The sequence below is a fragment of the Chenopodium quinoa genome, unplaced genomic scaffold, assembly GCF_001683475.1.
Source record: "Chenopodium quinoa cultivar QQ74 unplaced genomic scaffold, ASM168347v1, whole genome shotgun sequence".
NCBI lineage: Eukaryota > Viridiplantae > Streptophyta > Magnoliopsida > Caryophyllales > Amaranthaceae > Chenopodium > Chenopodium quinoa.
In genome coordinates, this window is record NW_018745650.1 from 5220585 (window position 1) to 5243172 (window position 22588).

Genomic DNA, 22588 nt, shown 5'->3' on the forward strand with positions numbered 1-22588 from the left:
TTGGTTAGGATGGCGATATGGAGCTTGTTGGTTTTGAGAAGGGGGTTGATTGTTGTAGTTTTGAGGTTGGTTTTGATTTTGGTTGTAGTTGTTTTCTGGGGGACCTTGGTTGTGTTGCTTCCATCCCGTATTTTGTTGGGGTTTCCAACTTTAGTTATAAGGTTGGGAGTATTTCTCATTCCTTTGTCCAAGTGTTGCCGCTTTCTCTTGGTTTATTGAGTTACAATAGGAGGACAAGTGATCGTTTTCTCCATAAGTCTCATAAGACATGACTTGTGAAGAGGAGCTTGCGTGTGTGAGGGTTGCTTGGTCTAGCTTGTGAGCGAGCATATCGAACTTTGATGCAATGAGACCTATTGCACTAAGATCATGAATTCCACCCTTCTTTGTTTGAGGTTGCCTTCGATCACCTCCATATGCATAATGCTTGGCCACTTCCTCAATCATTTTATAAGCATCGTCCACTGATAGCTTTTTAAGGCTACCAACGGCCCCAAATCAAGGTTGGCCCTTAAAATAGGAGTAAGACCGTCATAGAAGCTTTGTATAATGATCCATGATGTAAAACCATGGTGGGGACATTTCCTTGTGTAGTTCTTGAAACACTCCCAAGCTTCACTCAATGTTTCATTAATATTGTGATTAAAATTGGTGATTTTTCTTCTCAATTTGGCAGTCTTTTCCGAAGGACAATACTTTCCAAGAAAAGCTCTAGTCATTTCGTCCCAAGTACTCAACAATCCTTCTTCAACCGTTCTCAACATCACGGAGGGAGAATTGAACATGTGCATCCGACTAAACTCTTCCAAAATTTTGTATTGCTTGATAGTTGTAGACAACTCAAGAAAGTTGTCCAAATGAGAAAAAGGAAACTCATGAGAAATACCCCCGAATTGATTGCTTTGAATCATACGGATTAGTTGAGGTGAAAGCTCAAAGTTGTTTGCATTTGTGGTGGGGAGGCGTATGCTACTCCGAAGCTAGAAAGCGTTGGGGTGGTCATAGTATTGTAGCAAAGGTGGAGGAGGATTCTATCCCATTTTGTTTTCTTCGTTGGTTCCAAAAACCTCTTCTAGATCGGAATCTGAATATACAATGGAGAACTCCGGTGTGCCTTGCAAAAGCCTCATCGCGTTCCTCAAAAACATGTTTAGCTATTGATCAATGGGAATAAGCGGTGATTGCTTACTCATCCATGTCATGCATAGTCAAACAAAGCTACAGAAAACATTAGCAATGACTATCACAAGTTAAACACACAAAAACAAAAATAAACTATGATACATATGAACACATTTAGTCTCATTCAACAATAATACATTCAATGTGACTTTGCCTCCCCGTTAACAGCACCAAAATTTGATAGGCCGTCGTCGAGCCTCCCAAAGATAATCCTATCTTGGTCTCACTAGCTAATAGCAAGGGTAAGAAAGGGTCGAACCCAAGAGAGGCGTTGGATCATCCACCGAAATACTTCCGTTTAAATAAGCTAAATCAAGATAATTTGGTTTGGTTTCAAGTAACTCCTACTAGTTCTATTCAACTAAAGACTAAGAGGAGACTATAATATTAAGAGGGATTTAGGGCTCGGATTATACCACTCAACTTCATCACAAATCACAATTAATATGCAACAATCAAAATTAGGGGATAGAATAGGGAAGTCATCTAAGGCACCTAACTACTCTCTCATGCTAGAGGGATTACTTGAATTATGAATACAACCTACTCTCTTGGTTACAAAGAATAAATCAAGTATTAAAGCATAATCATGATGACATAAACGTTCCCTTGACTGGAAGTTCCTATTCTCGTGGCATTTCAAGTCAATTAAGCATAAGGGAGCTAACTCAAGTTCATCTCTCGATCCTTCGTTGAAAAAGCTTGGATAAATAGCCCTAACATTGGCCAAATGCAAGAACTAACAAGGAAACCACTTAAGCTCAACTAATTAACACCCCACAATTACCAAATTATTACATGCAATAAGTTATTAGTGACTACGTTGAGGGTTTTACCCAACCCTAGAATTTAAACTACTCAAAATCCATGGAAATTAAAGCAATTAAAGATTTCAAGCAATTCATGAACAAGTTCAAACTAAGAATTAAACTAATTAATAATCTAAGCATACAAGAATTAAGCAAGTAATTAACAACTAAGTAGAAGAGAAGATAGAGGAAAAGAGTAAGAAATAATTAATTACTAAGAAGCTTCAAACTTGAATAACCATGGTGGAGTTCTTCTTCCACAATGATTGATATTGAAAATTCCAAGCTAAGAATTAAAAGCTACTAATGATTTGAGAGTTTTTGAAGCTCTCAGATTACAAACTAAGAGAAAAGCTCTAAAAACCTTGATACCGTACAATGAGAGCTATAGGGGGTATTTATATTACCCCCAAACAAAAAAGACTGAGAAAACAAGAACTAGGGTCAGCTACAAGTCTGCACGGGCATGCCAAGGATCGGCACGGACGTGTAGACCACTGCACGGACGTGCCAAGTTATGCACGGCCGTGCAGGACACTTAAAAACGGGGCAGAAGCTAATGATTTGGGGCGATACAATCTGCACGGTCGTGCCAAAATCTGCACAGACGTGCCGTATTTTGCACGGACGTGCAAACCTGGGCAGTGAGGCTTCTAGCTTATGACTTCCCCTGCACGGACATGCAAGGCTGGGCACGGCTGTGCAAGGTCTTCTTCGCCCCTTTCTTCCTTCTTTCTTCATTCTTGCTTCCCCCTTCTTCATTCTTGCTTCTCCCTTCTACCAAAACTCCATTTCTTTGTCTCATTGATGCTAAATTCCTTGCTCACTCGTTGAGGTGCTTCAAATCTCCTTCTTTGGACCTAAAATGTCATCAAAAACAATAACAACCCCGTGAAGCACGTAATACACATAAATGCATAAAAAAGGAGTGAAAAGTGAACTAAGACATTGATTTCTTACAATTTCGAGGTTCAAAATCACTCTATAATCATACCAAAATACAAGTTATCACCTTATTCTAATTGTTTTAGAAAATAAACTTCTAGAGATTTTCAACAATATATTATAGGTCTTATTCCAAGTTCGGGATCGAATATGAAAGGTTAAGTATAGGAAAATCTAGCTAATAAATGACAACACTAATTTCTAGCATGTCAAGCTAATTCTCAAACTTTTCTATCTTTTTTGTTTTGTTAAACTATAAATACACATGTAGTTAATTTTTGGTATTAACAAAGCAACCTCCAAAATGACCAAAACTGTACAAATTCTTATGCTAAATCAGTTTTCCATCATTAAAAAAAAAAGTCTTAAATGTAGAACTAAGACGTACAATTCCATTGTTCTTAACTCTATTTCTAATCCTATTCAAGTAATTCAAAGAATCCAGAGCAAAATGCGATGGCATTACCTTTTGACCAGGCACTAAGGTATAATCTTGAGGGTGATCTCAATTTTCTAACCCTTTAATTCAATTTATTTCAATTTGATTCTAAATATATATATTGAACGTTATTAACACTTTATTTATGATGTAGATTTCAAATTTTCATTTCGAGAAAGTTGATCCTCTAAAAGTCTTACTCCATCCTGTTTGTGTCTTCCCGAATAAAATTAGAATTGCCATTTAAAGAAAGTCGAATCTCTAGGGGTGGTACACTGGTACTCGATCCCATTTTTGTCTTTCGTAGAAAAAGTCGAGTCTCTTGGTTGTTTGCTAACTTTCGTTTGTCATTTGATCATCAATTCATCTTACTTGGAAAAAAGCCAATTTTCTAAGGATGTTCCCTAATTAATTTCATTCCACCTTCTTTAAAGATAGTCGATTAGCACGCACGGGTGGTCATTTGAATTCCCATTTGTCATCCATCTTCATTTACTCTCCTCTTTTTTTTTTTTTGCTTTGTTTTGCATAATGCTTTGTTTTGTTCTCTTCATTAGTGAGTCTTTTCTAATTTTTTGGGTTTTTCTCAATATTTTGGGATTTTGATTTTCATCTATGGATGAGAATTTTATATTAGGGTTCTAATAATAATTGGGAAGGTGATTTGGATTCATATGAGATTAGGGTTTGTCATCAACTTTACAATCAGCATCAGTGCAGATTGCGAACGTCTTTAGTTGGAAAGATGCAATGATATCGAAAATCACTGCTCGCATCAAGCTTGAAGCATTGTTGGAGTATGAGCTATGCAAAATATGAAAAATAGTTATGGTTTTGATTATAAAAGTTATGTTATTTTCTCTAAATATGTGGTTTACAAATCTATGTTATTATTGTAGATATTGTATGACTATTCACTAATGATATAAATATATTATTCTTCTTTCCCGTAAAAAAATATAATAAATAACACAACATGACGTTATCCATTTCTTCATCAATAAGTGTATCAACAATGTCATTCATGTAAGATAAATGAGCAAGATATTGTACAGACAACAAACACACACAACACTTTATCTATTCTTTTCTTTGCTTAAAATATCCCTGCATTTTAATCATATCTTTTTTATATTTATAACCAAATGAACACATTTTTTTTAATGCAAATGAGCTACAAAGGGCATTACAAATTATAAAATGGGGAGGGGGAAGGGGGAATCAAACCCGTGACCTATCATACACGGACCACCGGTCTTTGATAATCAAATCAACACATTGGTGTACTAAAGAGCACGTGTATAGTAGCAACTAGCGAGTGCACAATGAGCATCATATTTGCATATATTAGGATTAAAGGTGTCAATTAGGGTACAAGATTCAGTAAGGTCAGTCAAATAGGGTCAATTTCAAAATTGAGTCATGTTAAATTACAAGTTCCAATATGAATTGGGGTTATTTTTTTAGTTACGTTGGATTGAATCGAGTTAGTGGAGTCGGTTTTTGACACCTCTAATTAAGGATGTCATTAATTAATCATTGCACAATTGCAAATTTGGAGGTTTGTTTGTATGTAAAGAATCTCTTGTGTGATATTTTTTTTATTCATTGGTCCCTTCCTTGTTATCCCAACACAAACAACAAGTCAGTAACATAATCATATTAGAGGGCTTAATGTATGGTTTGATTGGGCATTTAGCTAGGCAAAGTTGAAGTTGGGTTAGACAATTAACAAAGACATACGGTCCTTTCCTACCTCGAATCGAATCTCTCTCTTTTTTTGGGGATTTGTTAAACATCGCCCACAAATTACTACATAAAGCCCACAAAATTCACTTGGTTTGACAATATTGCCCTTGACCTAAAAAAAACACTCACACTCTCATCACTCACACTCTCATCGCTCATCTTCTTTCAACCTCTCTAAAAAAAAAAAAATTCAAACAACGGCAATGTCGAGGCGGCAAGGCAAGGAATTGGCGGCGGCGGCGGAGGGAAGGAGGTCCCAAGGAGGCAAGGTACAATTTGCAAAAAAAAAAAAAAAAAAAAAAGGAAAAACCGCCGTGACGGAGGTGGGGCGCCCTGGCTGGACGCCCAGCCAGCGGTGGTGGCGCCAGCTGCAGACGCCGCCACAAGTAGGCTGGCGCCTGGGCTGGACGCCATAGCCATGGTTGTGGCGTTTATTCAAGGCGCCGCAGCCGTGGCTGTGGCGTCCAGCCCAGGCGCCAGCCCACTGGTGGCGGCGTTTGCAGCTGGCGCCACCACCGCTGGCTGGGCGTCCAGCTAAGGCGCCCCCCCCCCCTTTTTTTTTCTTTTTTTTTTTATATTTGTTTTAAAATATTGTTTTTTTTTTTTTTTTTTTTTGTGTAATATCTTTTTGAATTGTTTTTATATTTTGTTGTTTATTTTTATAAATATTTTCAATTTTGTTGTATTTTTTCTATGTTTATATTTTGTTTACAATTATTTGTTTGTTTTTTTTGTACATTTTTATTTTTATTCTCTATTTTGATTTGTTTTTAAATTTTTTTTGTGACTTTGATATTGTTTTTGGTTAGTTAATTTATTTTAAATTTTATTATTGATATTGTTTTTGGTTAGTTAATTTATTTTAATTGGGAATGAATTATTTATGTTTATATATATTCTTCTGTGTTGGTTTTATTTCCTTTCTAAGTGTATTTTTTATTCTATTATTTTTATTTAAGTGTTTTGTTAATTTCTTTATTATGTTAATTTGTTAGTATGTTTTTAGTTTATTTGATTTGGGTAGTGGTAGCTATTTTTCGTATAAATTTTTGTATGTTTATATATTTTAAAATTTTGTGTAGAATTCACTGGGTCGTCATGGTGCGGGGAACAATGTAGAGCTTCTTAGTAGAAGTTATTCAGTGGAGAGGTCGGGGCATAGACATGTCAGATCCCGTGGTATTTCGGCCTCAGCTCGTAGAGAACCGATCCACCGTCGGGATGAGGATGACGATGACGATGATGATGCTGAGGAGGGTGACCAGGAGGAGGAGCAGGAGGAGGGCGCAGATGAGGATGAGGATGTGGACGATGGTAGTGGACCGTATGATGATTACGATCCATTCAGTCAGAGGGTTGATGACATGTACGAGACACATATGGTGGAGGTGCGTAAGGGTAGGGGTGGTAGGTTTGTTAGTAGATCTGGCACATCATCTGCGTCCACTGTATCTGGGGCAAGCAGGAAACGGTCGAGGGCCGGTAATGATTCTTGGGTTGTTAGGAGTGAGGTGCCCGGTGGGCCTGTTGACGGGAGTGTGATTCCTAGCTTTCTAGGACACATAGCTGCCCGTATTTGGGAGGACCAGGAGAGGCCTTCAGTTACGGGGTTGTTGAAATGTCATACCCGGGAAAAGACTTGTAGCTTTTTGCGTACATGGGCTGAGGCTTGGCCGGCGGAGAGCGAGATGTTCGAGCGACTGGAGGGCACTGGGGTGAATCACGTTCCTGCCACCATGCACGATAAGATTGACAGTACGCTGATCACGGCTTTCATTGAGCGATGGCAGCCGGATACAAACTCTTTCCACCTTCCGTTCGGTGAGATGACGATCATGTTACATGACGTCGAGACCATTCTGGGGATTCGTGTTGAGGGTAAACGACTTTGTGCTGTGGCTGATGCGGATCAGGCAGATTTGCTGGCGGAGTTGTTGGCGGTGGACAGGGCTGCACTGTACACTGAGGCGCTAGGTGTTTGGGAACACGGAGGAATGAAGATCACATCCGTGTTGCAGCGGTGTTTGTACCCCAGTGCACGTAGGACGCACGACGCACAGCTGAGTGCTTATGTTTTTCTACTCCTCGGATGTACCTTGTTTCCGGATAAGAGCGGCGGAAACAAGCTCAGGCCACGCGACATAGTAGAGGCGTGTGACCCCGACAGTGTAGGCCTGTTTTCCTGGGGATCGGCTACGTTGGCGTATTTGTATCGCCAACTAGGATTTGCGAGTCGGGCTGACGCGACAGGTATCACTGGGTGTCTGACTCTATTGCAAACCTGGATATACGAGTACTTTCCTGCATTGCGACCACATCGTGACCCGGTTCCTATTGATGCCTTTCGGCCCGAACCCTAGTGTTAGGGTACCCAGGACCCTGTACACGGGACTCATTCAGTATCGTGAGATCGTCGAGGCGTACATGCCCCAGCGTTGTCTTCGCCAGCTTGGATTTGTCCAAGTTGTCCCTCCTCCCCCGGCATGCCCGATGAAGGCGGTCCGACCTGCATCGTCGAGGGACTACGTCGTGCAATGGCCGTATATCATGACCGGGACGTGGGACCAGTTTCCGATGGTGGCCCGCTTATGGACTGCGGAGTTGCAGCGGCCGCCCTATGGGGTTCCTCCCATGTGTGACCATTACTACATGGAATGGTTCAACCAGTATTCGCACCCGAGGTTGATCGCAGATCTCGACCACAGCGATGATGATTATGTGCCACCGCCTACTGCCATGGAAGCGGTATGTCTCATATTATATTTATCGTTGTCTTTTAATTAAGTTTTATATGTTGTTATTGTATTTCATCTTTTGTTTTTTGTTGTATGCAGTGGATGGGAAAGATAATGCAGGACGTACAGAAACTCTCTCTTGAGAAGGACAACATGAGTGCAACAGGGAGAGCTGTTGTTGATAGTCTGGAACAGACCCTTGCGCAGTGGGAGTCGTCGTCGAGGAGGGATTACTGATGGTTTTGTCATTTTATTTATAGAGCACTTTAAATATTATCGTTTTAATTTATTAAATTGGACATTATGTTGTAAGTTTGTAACATTTTAGATTGTTCTTTTAGCTTCCAACTTAAACATATTATCATTGCTGTTTTTAAATTTTGATATAACCGTTCGTGGATCCGCGCAACTTACCCATGCAACATATAGAATGCAGTAAGCAATACAATATAAAAGATTAATGTTCTCATTAAAAGAGCAACGTACAAATAAGATTACATAGGAAGAATGTAAACATGAAAAACTAAAATGCAGCTAGGGTGTTCCATTCGTGGATCCGGTCATGATATAGCGCATCCCAACCCTCTACGCTCGCTGTGCGAATGTTGTACCACCGAGGTATAATCGGTGGCACTGGAAAATCGGATGACATGTCTAGTCGGATGAAATGTCTGTATGACGACCCAAGAAACGCAATAGCTAGCTCTCTGACCGGTGTGGTGACAGTCTCACGCGACCGCCAAGGGAGAACCATGGTACAAGGATAATAAGCTTGACTATGCACTCCCATGCCGAAATGCATGACTGCGCATTTGTAAATGTTTGCAACGGCAAACAGATCTAGGGGCGCGTCAAAATAATGATTTTGGCCGCAAGGTCCACCTCCCCACCGGATACGCCGCAGAGCGCCATCCAAGTCATCCTGGTACACATGACGATAAACATTTCGGTTAGAGGCAATTTCGCTGTACCTCAACTGACGCACCAAACCGTAGTTGTCGTCGTCCATGGAGAATCTTAAATATAAAATGGCTATACATCGTACCATGTCGTCGTCTGGAGTCCTCTAGAGAGTTCCTGATGCCGTTCTTCTGAGTTTCAATTGACTTGTTAAGTCTATCGAACAGTGTATCCCAAGCAGCGGTCGATGAATCAATCCAGTCCTTAGTAGCTCTATGAGCGCTCTCAACTCTACATGTTGTAGTGTTCCCGAAATGAAGTACCTCGTTTATCCAATATTTGACAAACTTTTCCCTGTGAGGGAACCATTGCTGCATCACATAGTCCACCAGTGCCGGACACCACTGGTACGAATCCCTGAAGTTAGCCAATGCTCGCTCATACGCTTCCTCTGTGGTAGCCTGTAGGATCTTCCGCCACTTACCATTCACCAATCTCTCTGCCATTTCCAAATTCTTGTTGAAAAGGTTGTAGGCTTTCACTTTCACGCAGTTGTTGATGTGCCATGTGCACAATAAGTGGTTCGATTCTGGAAACAGCTCTGCTATGGGGGCAAAGAGACCTCCCTCACAGTCGCTGACGATGGCTGCTGGATGAACATTAGGCCCGATGTAGTTTCTCAGCTTCTCCAACACCCAATAATAACTTGGAGCCGTCTCATCCTTGATGATTGCATAACCAATCAGAAAGTTCTGGTTCGTTGGAGTCATCCCCATGATCTCAACCAGTGGGAACTTGTACTTGTTTGTCTTGTACGTTGAGTCGATCAAAATCACAAATGGCCAAGACTTGATCATATCAGCACAATCAGGATGCACAAGGAAAAGATGAGTCACCTCCGCTGTATCTTCATCAGAATCAAACCAGAACAGGTAACCACGTGATTGTGCCTGGTGTAGCAGCTGCTGTATAGGGTTCCTTCCCTCTGACCGTTCAAACCTGAGTTGTTGTCTGACGTTGTAGATGTGTCTTCGGTTTGGATGGTCTTCTGGAAATTTCTCTAACACAGATGCTAATATTTTAGCAGGCTTGACTTGAGCATCACTCATTTCTTTCACAACTACTTTCGCAGCAGGACTTAAGCCGCTCAGCTGTCGATGACTCTCTTCATATACTATCATCTCATGGTTGTGATACCCCCATTTAGAGTAACCAATCACTTCCCAACCGTCACGACTCCGTAGTTGTCGAACCTTTACTCTGAACTCACACCCACAACCTTTCCGCTTTGTATCAAACCGAGTGGCTGTACGAAAATCTCTGTCTTCTCTTTTGCGATAACGGTCACATCTCAAAATGCGATCCATTCTACCATCCCGTTGAGATTTATGAGTTACTACTACCAAGCAAAATCCAGCTGCAATTGCAATCTGTTTTGCCCAATCAATCGCCTGTTGAGCTTCTTCGAATGGACCATCATGTCCAAATATCCCACTGTAATCATTTCCGTCTCCACCATAATCCTGCATCAATTATATATTACAATAAATACATTTAACGGATAATACATTTAATTTCTATATTTACACAGAATTAACACAAAAAAAGCATAATTATGTATAATCAAACTTAATTTTTATAAAAACCCAATTCGAATTTTCAAACTAAATTTAAAAATATACCATTTCGAATTTTCAAACTTAATTTTAAAAAAACCTATTTCGAATTTTCAAAATTAATTTAAAAAAAACCCATTTCGAATTTTTTTAAAAAATCATTTTCGATTTTTTTTAAAAAAAAAAATAAATAAATAAAAAACAACAACAAAATCAAAAAAGAAAAAAAAATTAATTTATAAGGGTGGCGTCTGCCAGGGCTGCCACAGCCACTGGACTGGCGCCTGGCAGGGCCGCCTCAGCCAGTAGAGTGGCGCCTGGCCAGGACGCCAGTCTGGTGGTCTGGGCGTCTGGGCTGGACGCCACTCTGGTGGTCTGGGCGTCTGGGCTGGACGCCACTCTGGTGGTTCTGGCGTCTGGCTTGGACGTCCAGGCTACGGTTTGGGCGTCCATCCTAGGCGCCAGAGCCACTCCGACGGTAAACCGTGAATTTTAACGGTGACTTACCTCGTTTTCCGTCGACGACGACGTACCTCCGGCGTCCCCCGCATCTCCGGCCTGCCCTCCGGTCTCCCCTGGCGAGCCAGTACGGCTCCACATTTTTTAAACCGAGATTATTTCAATTTTAGAAAATGGGCATAATGGTCACACCAAGTCATATTTGTGGGCTTTATATGGTAATTTGCGGGCGATGTTTAGCGATTCACTTTTTTAACCGACCCAATGGGCTAACCAAATTATTGTCATATTATGCACATGCTTTAGAAAAAACGATTATTGGATTTGAGAGAGACTGAAATTTCTGACATTTTTTTATCTTTAATAGGGATAATGAGTAAAAAATGATTAGAGGGGTGGTTTAATTGGTATTGAAGATTTGAGGATGGAATTTAGAATTTTGACCTAACTCTCTATTCAAGTTTCAAAATTTTTGTTTGGGGGTTGGTAAGAAAAATTTGGGGGTCATTCTTAATTTGTCCGGTTGGTTGATCTATGGGTGGATATCACTCTATTAAACCTTGGTTATGGGTTTGCATGTGGGTTATTTTTTTCCTTTTTCGTGATTATTGGGCTTTTCTTTTTGTGTGAAAAGTGTATGGGACAAAGTGAATATAATAACTTTTAAATACGAGTGAGACATAGGGAGTATATGGGACAAAGTAAATACGAAGTATAATAACTGTTAAATACAAGTGAGACATAGGGAGTATAAAATACATATCTATAAGGTTGATAGCCTGATATAAAAGATGATAGTTAAGAGAAATTTAAGTGAGGATAGAGAATTGTTGATGGGTATTTTTTTTTTCAATTCGATACATATTCCCACTTTAATTACTCTTATCAGCAATTGAATATAGGATTCACATTTTGTTTTTTAAATTAATTTTCAATATAGTAGTTCTTGTGTGAGAAGATTTGAACAAATGTTTTTCTCAACTGAGTTAAGTTTTGAGGCTTTCATTTTTATTAACTATCTAAATTATATATTACTCTCTTGCAAATATATATATATATATATATATATATATATATACATATATATATATATATATATATATATATATATATATATATATTCTTTCTCTTTAAGTTTGCTACTATATTACTCAAATTAAATGTCTGATTGTTAATTAAATTTTCAATTTATGTTTCAATATTATTGGTACTGTATGTCTGTATATAATCAATATAATCCTCAAACTCTTATTTCCACGTCAAACTTAACCGAATGAAGAAACTACTTTGTAATTCATTTGCAATAATAATGCCCATTGGAAGTGAGACTCCCAGTTTTTGACTTAAGAGTGGTTTTACTTTTTAGGCTACATTCACAAATTAACAAATTTAGACTTAGTTGCAATTAAAGAATTAAGAAAATGACTCAAGTGCCTCTATACCTATCAACTAAAGTAAGTCGTCACACGTTAAGGCTATTGCTTTAGGCCAAATTATTGCTAAATTTTTTTTTTTTAATCTTGAAATCGTGTTCAGAAATTAATTTTGTGCGTTTGATTTTTTAGTCCAATGATTCCGAAATTTACAAGCTACTTAATTAGTCTTTCCATAGATCATTAATTTCTGTTGTATTATTAAACAAATATTAATTTAGGCTATTAAAAGTTAAACAAATAACACTACTCAATCACTTTAAAACAACTTACAAACACATCAGACAATAACTTCAAAATTCTGAATCCAAATGTGACTTGTGTTATAACAACCGCAAGAAAAATTCAAAGAACAAACAAATACATTCAAATTTTTGTGATTAAGATCAATCATGATTAGCTAGCTACGTCCCTGAGCATACAATGTTTTATGAATCTAAAGACTTTGATCTTTGGTTGTTTATAGGGATTAGGGACAAATTATTTCAAGACATATTCTAACAACTTATTTGTCATAAAGTTAAATATACAAATAGTACAACCTTACAATTGATATAACCTATTCAACCCAATTATGAATAACTGTAATTTTGTCAAAAATTTTCAATTAATTAGTAAGGTAAAACAAAGTTTTATTTTGCTAGCAATATAGACAACAAATTTGAATAAATGACCTTAGACTTTCTAACATAATACTAATTAAATAATAAACGTACGTATTAGGTAAAGTTTAATGGATTATTTTGTTTGGTAGAATTACCAATTACGTTAATTTAAAGACGTAGAACAAGGAGGATGTCACCCAAGTGACAGTTGAATTTGAAACAATTTTTTACAGTACCATTGTAACTAGAGCTGTCAATTCGGGTAAACGGATCGGGTTTGGATTAGGTTAGTGTGAGTCGGGTCAGCTTGGATTGGGTCAATGCAAGTTAATGTCGTAGTATATGCGGGTCGGGTTCGGGTTGGGTCATGCTTGAGTCGGATCACATCGGGTCATACATCTTATCGGATTTAGGTCGGATTACATTCGGGTCAAGTGAATTATAGGTCGGGTTTAATTCGGGTTTTCAAGGGTTAACACGAGTTAGGGTCATTCTCGGGTTCGAGTCGGGTTCGGTTCAAGTCAATAATTTGCGGGTTATAATCAGGTCGGGTCATTCTCGGGTTCGAGTTTCGGTTCAGGTCAATAATTTGCGGGTTATAATCAGGTCGGGTCATATCCAAGTTGGGTCATTCTCGAGTTTGAGTCGGTTCGGTTCAAGTCAATAATTTACGGTTTATAATCAGGCCGGGTCAATAATTTGGGGATGATGCTTCTTTCTTTTGTTGGACCGACTTGCATGTTCTCCCTGCATTCAAGACAAAATACTTTGATCATTATTAAGATAGAGTAGTTTTAGCCTTACGAAATTACGACTTTACGAGCAGCTTAGAATATATTTTGCATATATTCTCTAATTATATATATATATATATATATATATATATATATATATATATATATATATATATATATATATATATATATATATATATATATATATATTTAGCTAGTCGATATCTATAATAATAAAGATATATACAACAATTAGAAAATATATGCTAAATATATTCTAACCATTAGAAATGAGCAAATAGTTATAATTAGTTTATGTAAGGAGTCGTATGTATTGAACTATTGACTATTGAACTTATCATAGTAACTCGTTTGCACAAGCACACAACTACACAAGTGACAAAGTAACTATATAACTATATATTAATAATGGGGTCTAAATTGAATTTCAGGTGATTTGAAATCGGGTGAGGCCAATAATAGGTTAGGTTGAGTTCAAAATAGGTTAGGAACAATTCAGGTTGAATTTGAGTACGGTCAATAACAAGTCGTGTTGATTTCGGGTCAGGTTAGTAATAGATCGGGTTGAATTTTGGGTCGGGTTAATAATAGGTCGAGTTAAATTCGGGTCGGGGTTAGTAACAAGTCAAGTTAAATTCGGATCGGGTTAGTAATAGGTCGGGTTAAATTCAGGTCGGGTTAGTAACAAATTGGGCTAAATTCGAGTTTTGACGAGTAAAAACGGGTTTGGGTCAATCTCGTTTCAGGTCGGGTTCGGTTCAGGTCAATAATTTACGGGTTATATTCGGGTTGGGTCATCTCCAGGTTAGTTCATGTTCGGGTTCGGGTCTCAACTCGGGTTAATTCGGGTGTAGGGTTGATTTCAGGTCAGGTCATTTCGCGTTTGGGTAAATTTTTCGAATTAGGTCAGCTTTTGACAGCTCTAATTGTAACTACCTTAACGCAGAATCTAACACCCCAAATATCACGGTAAATAAGTAAATTATTTATGCGTTCATTTTTAGTACTATAGTACTATATATAAAAGTTATTTTACATTAAGGAGTACAAAAAATATAATAAAAAAAAGTAAGGTTGTTTATTCCTATAAATAGCCATCCCCTCAAAGTTACAATATGTCAATTCATTATCTCTAGGACTAATAAGATAATTAAAGAGAGAAAATGGAGATACCAACCATAAACTTTGGTGAGCTTGAAGGTGAAAAAAGAGGTGAAACAATGGCACTTTTACACCATGCCTGTGAAAAATGGGGCTTTTTCCAAGTAAGTCATCGTCTTCTTTTTGAATAATTTCGTTAGAAATAGCTATTTTATTTTCTCAAATCGTACAAAAATTTATGTGTTCCTAAATTTTGTGCGTGTATTATATGCATGTTATATGGGAAAATGTTGAATTGATGGTACAATATGAATATATGAGTTAGTTTTCGTTTAGAAAACATGCCCGATTAATTATTGACTAGTTATGTATGGAGTCTATATTACACAATACATAATTCTAAACTCACTAAACAAGATTCTAATGTCATGAAACTTAATAGAGATCGTTTTATTAACAAGTAATTGCTTTAAGTAAAGTGAATTAACTTTGTAACATAAAATGATACACACGAGTTCCAAACATAATCCTCCCTCAAACTTTAAAAATTGTTCCTGTTTGTATGGTGATTGTCTCCCAAATAAGTCATATCATGAAGAAGACAGAGGGAGCAAGCAAATAGATTCATTTACGCAATCATTTAAATTGATATATTAAAATAGGTGCAATCATAACGAATTGTTACAATTTTCAGATAGAAAATCATGGCATAGATAAGGAGTTGTTGGAGAAAGTGAAGCAATTCATCAATAATTATTATGAAGAAAAGTTGAAAGATGGCTTCTTCAAGTCAGATATCAGCAAGGCTTTGGAGAACAAGGAGAATGCTTCTAACAGAGATTGGGAAAGCAGCTTCTTCGTTTGGCATCCCCCCGAGTCTAATATAAATAATTTTGCTGATTTCTCTAAAGATTTTCGGTTAGTAAATAAACTACATATTCATACAAATTCATTTCTTCATAGTGTGAGTTTAACAGAATCTGTCAGAATCAGCTAATTAGTAAAATCTATGCTTATGATCTGCAGGAAAACGATGGAGATTTACGTTGATCAGCTAGTTAAGGTTGCTGAAAAACTATCCGAGCTAATGTGTGAAAATCTTGGACTAGAAAAAGACCACATAAAGAAAACATTCTCAGGAATCAAAGGCCCTGCAGTAGGAACAAAAGTGGCGAAATACCCTGAATGTCCAAACCCTGAACTTGTGAGAGGCCTGCGCGAGCACACTGATGCAGGCGGAATAATTCTGTTACTGCAAGATGATCAAGTTCCAGGCCTCGAGTTTTTCAAAGATGGAAAATGGTTTAAGATACCGCCTTCTAAAAACAACACGATCTTTATCAACACAGGGGATCAGATCGAAGTGCTTAGCAACGGAAGGTATCAGAGTATTCTGCATCGCGTTATGACAGGAAAATGTGGAAGCAGACTGTCTGTTGCGACATTTTACAATCCTGCAGGTGATGCAGTCATTTCTCCAGCTGAAAAACTGTTATATCCTAAGAATTACAGCTTTAAGGACTACTTGAAGTTCTATTCGAGTACTAAGTTTTCGGAGAAAAGTGGGAGGTTTGAGTCTATGAAGAATAAGGAGAATAAAGAAGCTTAAATGAGAATTTGATCAAACATGTAACAGGATTTATGTTTACCAATTCATTATATTTCTTTCATTTTCATTCCTTCTACAATATTACATCATTCAGTTGTACTTGTGAAAAACTATTGTCAGCTTTGATGATTAAAGTAATACCTAAGGCAATGTTATCTTTTGTTGGGGATAATACTAAAAATACAAGGGACACAAAGAAGAAATCGGAATTAAACAATAATAACCTTCGAGGCGTGAACGGAATCACTTTCCCAAAAGTAATATTTCGACTCTTAAACTACAACCCTGGTATCACGAAATCACTTAGAAGATACAACGAACAACAATCACAATTATGTGTAGTATATTTGTGATCTAGAGTAAAACAAACTTTAAGGAATTATGATGATGATAATTGTGACTTGCAATAGTATTCAAGAAGAAAAATAATAAAAATGACTTATCTCTTGAAAAACTCTCATCATATGTTATTAAACATATATATAAAGCATAATACCAAAGCCAAACAATACAATGAAACTTACAACCACATGCAACTGTCACTTATTAGTATTGTTTGGCCACAACCGTCACTTAGTATTGTTTGGCCATACAAGCCAAATGACACAAAGCATTGTACATCCAAACCATACGATTAAAACCGAAGACAACAGTCAATTATGATTATTTGCTTTAATTACTTATTTAATTAATAATACAACACCTTAACTTAAGTAAATTAATTGAATAACATGAAATTAGTCTACCATTCTCTAAATAATTCAACAATCCTCCCCCATTTAGAGAATTAATCTAGACACATTGCAAAAACATCATCATCATAAATAACAATCTTATGCATAAATGAAAGTGTACAAAGACTTGAACTTCCACTTAGTGCAATATACATTCCAAGAATTCGTATCCAATCGGTATCGTAAACGTTTGAACCAAAAGCAATACATATTGAATTCATGAAGATATTACACACACAAGATCAATTATTTGATTACATTAATACTTGACACGTAAAGCCATGTGTCCCTATCTTTTCGTAAGTACTTCAAAACTATGCCCAAATAGCTTCTTGAAGCGGCTAAACTTCGTACTTATATAGGTAGATCTTTCATAAACATGATCCTGTGACAAAGCACAATTGTCAAAAATCTATTAAGAAATACAACCTCTTTACATCACAGTAAAACTGGAACTTACCTAGGATGAATACAAGTTCCCAATCACTCAATAAAGAAATTAATCTTATTGAACTTAAGACCCAACGTCTTATTGGGCGTTAAGTTAAGATTTCCTTATTTGTAATTATTTAGGGCTCCAATCCTAAAACGATTGTCATCCTCTTATTATTAACATCTCTTGCCAATGCTTTTGTGAAGCAATCAGCGAGATTAAACTTCGTACGAACATAGTCAATAGTAATTATACTAACCTTGATAAGTCTTTGAATGTAACTATGCCTTACACCAATGTGCCTTGACTTACCATTATATACTTGACTATATGCCTTAGCCAAGGTTGCATTATTATCACAATGTATCACTATAGGTGATATTGGTTTTGCCAACAAAGGTATCTCAAACATGAGATCCTTCAACCATTCAGCTTCTTTACCAGCTGAATGCAAAGCAATGAACTCCGATGTCATTGTGGAGTCCGCAATGCAAGTTTTCTTCTTTGAAGCCCATGAGATAGCACCTCCCCCATATAGGAAAACCCAACCACTTGTGGAGGAATGATCTTTATTAGAGATCCAACTTGCATCCGAATATCCTTCTATAACCGAGGGATATCCACTATAAGACAAACCATAATCCATGGTTTTCTTCAAGTATTTCAACAAACGTCGAACGACTTGCCAATGTAGCATACTAGGATTACTAGTATATCTACTTAGTTGACCAACTGCATAAGCAATATCCGGTCTAGTACTTGTCATGGCATACATCAAACAACCTATTACTCTTGCGTACTCCAGTTGTGAAACTGCATTACCTTCATTAGGTAATAAGTTTACACTAGGATCCATAGGCGTTGAATAAAGAGAAAGAGAATTTTCACTAACATTGAACTTCTTGATCACTTTCTCAATATAATGAGATTGTGACAAGATCAACTTCCCTTTTTCCTTCTTTATTCTTATGCCCAAGATGACATCCGCCTCTCCCATGTCTTTCATGGAAAACTTTGAACTAAGGAATTCCTTTGTCATTTCAACTTGTGACATACTTGTTCCAAAAATCAACATGTCATCTACATATAGACAAATTACGACACCTTCACCGTTGTCATTAAATTTACTATATATACACTTGTCTGAATTATTCAACTTGAATCCATTAGACAACACAACCTCATCAAACTTTTGATGCCATTTCTTAGGTGCTTGCTTAAGCCTATACAAAGATTTAATCAACTTGCAAACTTTTCGCTCTTGGCCTTCCACAACAAACCCTTCCGGTTGTTGCATGTAAACCTCTTCTTCTAGATCTCCATTCAAGAACGTTGTCTTGACATCCATTTGATGGATCACAAGATTATGGATAGCTGCAAGAGCTATCAACAACCTTATAGTTGAGATTCTAGCAACAGGTGCATATGTATCGAAATAATCAATACCAGGCTTTTGTGTAAAACCTTGTGCCACTAACCGGGCTTTGAATTTTTCAACAGTTCCATCAATCCTCAATTTCTTTTTGAAGATCCATTTGCACCCTATTGGTTTACATTTAGGAGGTAAATTAGCTAATACCCAAGTATTGTTTCCCATGATGGAATCCATCTCATCATTAATTGCTTCCTTCCAAAATGGAGCATCATGAGACTTCATAGCCTCATCAAATGTTGAAGGATCATCTTCCACATTAAAATATAAGGAAATTGTGTCAAAACATTGTTTCTTGATCCCTCAATCAAGTACACATGAAAATCTGGGCCAAAAGATTTTTCTTTCCTAGCCCTCTTACTTCTCCCAAGTGAAGATGATGATGAAGATGCCTCCTCTAAATGAGCTTGGTCATCTTCCTCTTGATCAAATATAATTTGATCAGCACCTTGAGCATTGGTATTTGGAGTAATATCCTTAGATCTAGGAATTGATGAATATCTATTTTCATCAAACAATGCATCCTTTGACTCTATGGTGGTATGAACCGACCAAAAGTCATTTTGTTCTATCACATAAAACCTATAGGATTTTCTATGTTCCGCATATCCTATAAAAATGCATTCAACTCCTCTTTCACCTAACTTTTTACGTTTAGGTTCCGGCACTTTTACAATTGCCCTACAACCCCGAACTTTGAGATGACTCAAGTTTGGTTTCCTTTTGTACCATAGCTCATATGGGGTAACCTCGTTTCTTTTCATAGGAACTCGGTTTAAAATGTAACAAGCTGTTAAAACCGTTTCTCCCCAAAATCCATCACTCAAACCCGAATAGGATAACATGGAATTAACCATTTCTTGTAAAGTCCTATTCTTCCTTTCCGCTACACCATTTTGGTTGTGGTGTATATGCCGAGGTTGTTTCATGTACAAATCCTATACATTGGGAAATAACTTGGATTATTGTATTCACCTCCTTTATCGGTTCTTAACTTTTTGATCTTTTTATTTGTTTGCAACTCTACTTCATTTTTGTAGATTTTAAATTTGTCAAGGGCTTCATCCTTAGAAAACAATAAGTATACATAGCAAAATCTTGAAAAATCATCAATGAAAGTTACTAAATAATTCTTATTGCCTAAGGAAGGAGTGTTGTGAAAGTCACATAAATCACTATGCACTAAATCAAGCAATGAAGTATCCTTTTCTACATTGTTAGGAAATGGTTTCCTTGTAATTTTTGTTAGCATGCATGTTCTACACTTCTCTATCCTTGGATCAAATGATGGAATTAATTCATGCTTAGACATAAAGTAAAGCTTCTTGTAATTAACATGTCCAAGTCTAAAATGCCATAGAGAAGAGTTATTACTTACAACATACACATTATCCCTAACATTATTACAAATACTTAATTTAAACATTCCATCATACAAATAACCAAGTCCTACAAATATACCACCTTTAGACAAAATAAATTTATCCGACTCAAACACCATTTTAAATCCTAATCGATTCAAAATAGCACCGGATACAAGATTTCTCCTAAGCTCGGGAACATACAACACATCTCTTAAAATAAGAGATTTGCCCGAACTAAAAATTAATTCTACTTGTCCTTTGCCTAACACCCTTGTTATGGAATCATTTCCCATGTATAGGATTTCTCCATCATCAACCTCCAAAAAGGTCTTGAACAATGAACGATCCTTGCATACATGCCTCGATGCTCCTGAATCGATGTACCACGAACAATTATCCCGCACACATAGGATTTCAGAAATCACACACACATAATCCATAAATGAATTAAGTGAAATTTGTGTACAAGAGTTACCTTGCTTGTCTTGAGATTGGCTTGACTCGCCTTTCCCACTTTGAGTCCTTTTCTTGCTCATCTTTTTCTTCCAAATGGTACAATCCTTTTTAAAATGACCGGGTTTTCCACAAACCCAACAAGTACGTGATTTTTTACCATCACTATCACCCTTAGGCTTCTTGCCTTTATTATTGTTTGAGTCATTTCCTCTTTTCTTGTCATTTGACTTAGAGTCCTCTACCATATTAATGATAGAACTAGGATTTCCATCATTTTGTCCATCTTGAATTCGGATTCCCTCTTCAATCCGAATATGGGAACCCAAATCTTCAACATTTATTTCATCCTTCCTATGCTTTAAAGTGTTTCTAAAGTCTTTCCAAGAAGGTGGCAATTTATCAATAATAGAAGATACAACAAAAGTCTCATCCATACTTATGTCATGTTGTTTAAAACTCCCTAAAATTCTTTGAATTTCATGAAATTGTTCCATAACCGGCCTACTATCAACCATTTTATAATTATTGAAATTACTAACAAGAAACTTTTTGCTAGATGCATCCTCGGCCATATACTTAGATTCTAAATCATCCCAAAGAAGTTTACCAGATTCATAAAATTGATATACATCAAACAAGTCATCAGACATACCGTTAAGAATGTGTCCACGGCATATGTAGTCATCATTCTCCCACTTATTCCTCTTTCTAGTATTTTCCAATGTCTCATTTTCCTCCTCCAATGGCTTTGGGGTAGTGAGAACATATGCCACACCAAGAGAAGTCAAGAGAAAATGCATTTTCTTTTGCCATCTTCAAAAACCCACGCCCTCGAACTTGTCCAATTTCTGGAAATTTGATGTCAATTCCTTAACGGTGGCCATCTTTGCAAGAATATTACTTTTGGATTGTTGGGAATAATACTAAAAATACAAGGGACACAAAGAAAAAATCAGAATTAAACAATAATAACCTTCGAGGCGTGAACGAAATCACTTTCCCAAAAGTAATATTTCGACCCTTAAACTACAACCCGGGTATCACGAAATCACTTAGAAGATACAACGAACAACAATCACAATTATGTGTAGTATATTTGTGATATAGAGTAAAACAAACTTTAAGGAATTATGATGATGATAATTGTGACTTGCAATCGTATTCAAGAAGAAAAATAATAAAAATGACTTATCTCTTGAAAAACTCTCATCATATGTTATTAAACATATATATAAAGCATAATACCAAAGCCAAACAATGCAATGAAACTTACTGCCACATGCAACTGTCACTTATTAGTATTGTTTGGCCACAACCGTCACTTAGTATTGTTTGGCCATACAAGCCAAATGATACAAAGCATTGTACATCCAAACCATACGATTAAAACCGAAGACAACAATCAATTATGATTATTTGCTTTAATTACTTATTTAATTAATAATACAACACCTTAACCTAAGTAAATTAATTGAATAACATGAAATTAGTCTACCATTCTCTAAATAATTCAACATCTTTAAGTTTGTTCATCCGGTCCATTCATCACACAAAAGCAAATGACACTAATATTTTGAAGACAGTAACAGCGGTGAATCGCTTAAAGCCTAAAGGTAAAGAAAAACTAATAAGGTTATGTATGTTCTTCATAACTTATTTTTGCCAAATAAAGAATAAACCGAAAGTAGAAGAAATTTAATTAAGTAACAACCCAAGACGAAAGAGGAACGAAGCTTAAGGATAGAGTTGAGGGCGTGCAACAACACACACCCTTATAAAGTACAAAAGTGGATTAAACTCCTCTCCTCCTTGTGAGTTGTGACGTGTAAGTG

At 36.9% G+C, this 22588-nt stretch overlaps 1 protein-coding gene across 1 annotated transcript; it reads left to right on the top strand.

Annotated features, from left to right (window-relative positions):
- The first annotated feature begins 14581 nt into the window (after window positions 1-14581).
- On the top strand, window positions 14582-16599 carry LOC110716847 (1-aminocyclopropane-1-carboxylate oxidase 1-like). The gene is made up of 3 exons (XM_021895493.1): window positions 14582-14892; window positions 15423-15646; window positions 15755-16599. The coding sequence occupies exons 1-3, from the start codon at window positions 14791-14793 to the stop codon at window positions 16335-16337; spliced, it is 909 nt and encodes a 302-aa protein (XP_021751185.1). The 5' UTR covers window positions 14582-14790; the 3' UTR covers window positions 16338-16599.
- The last annotated feature ends 5989 nt before the right edge of the window (window positions 16600-22588 follow it).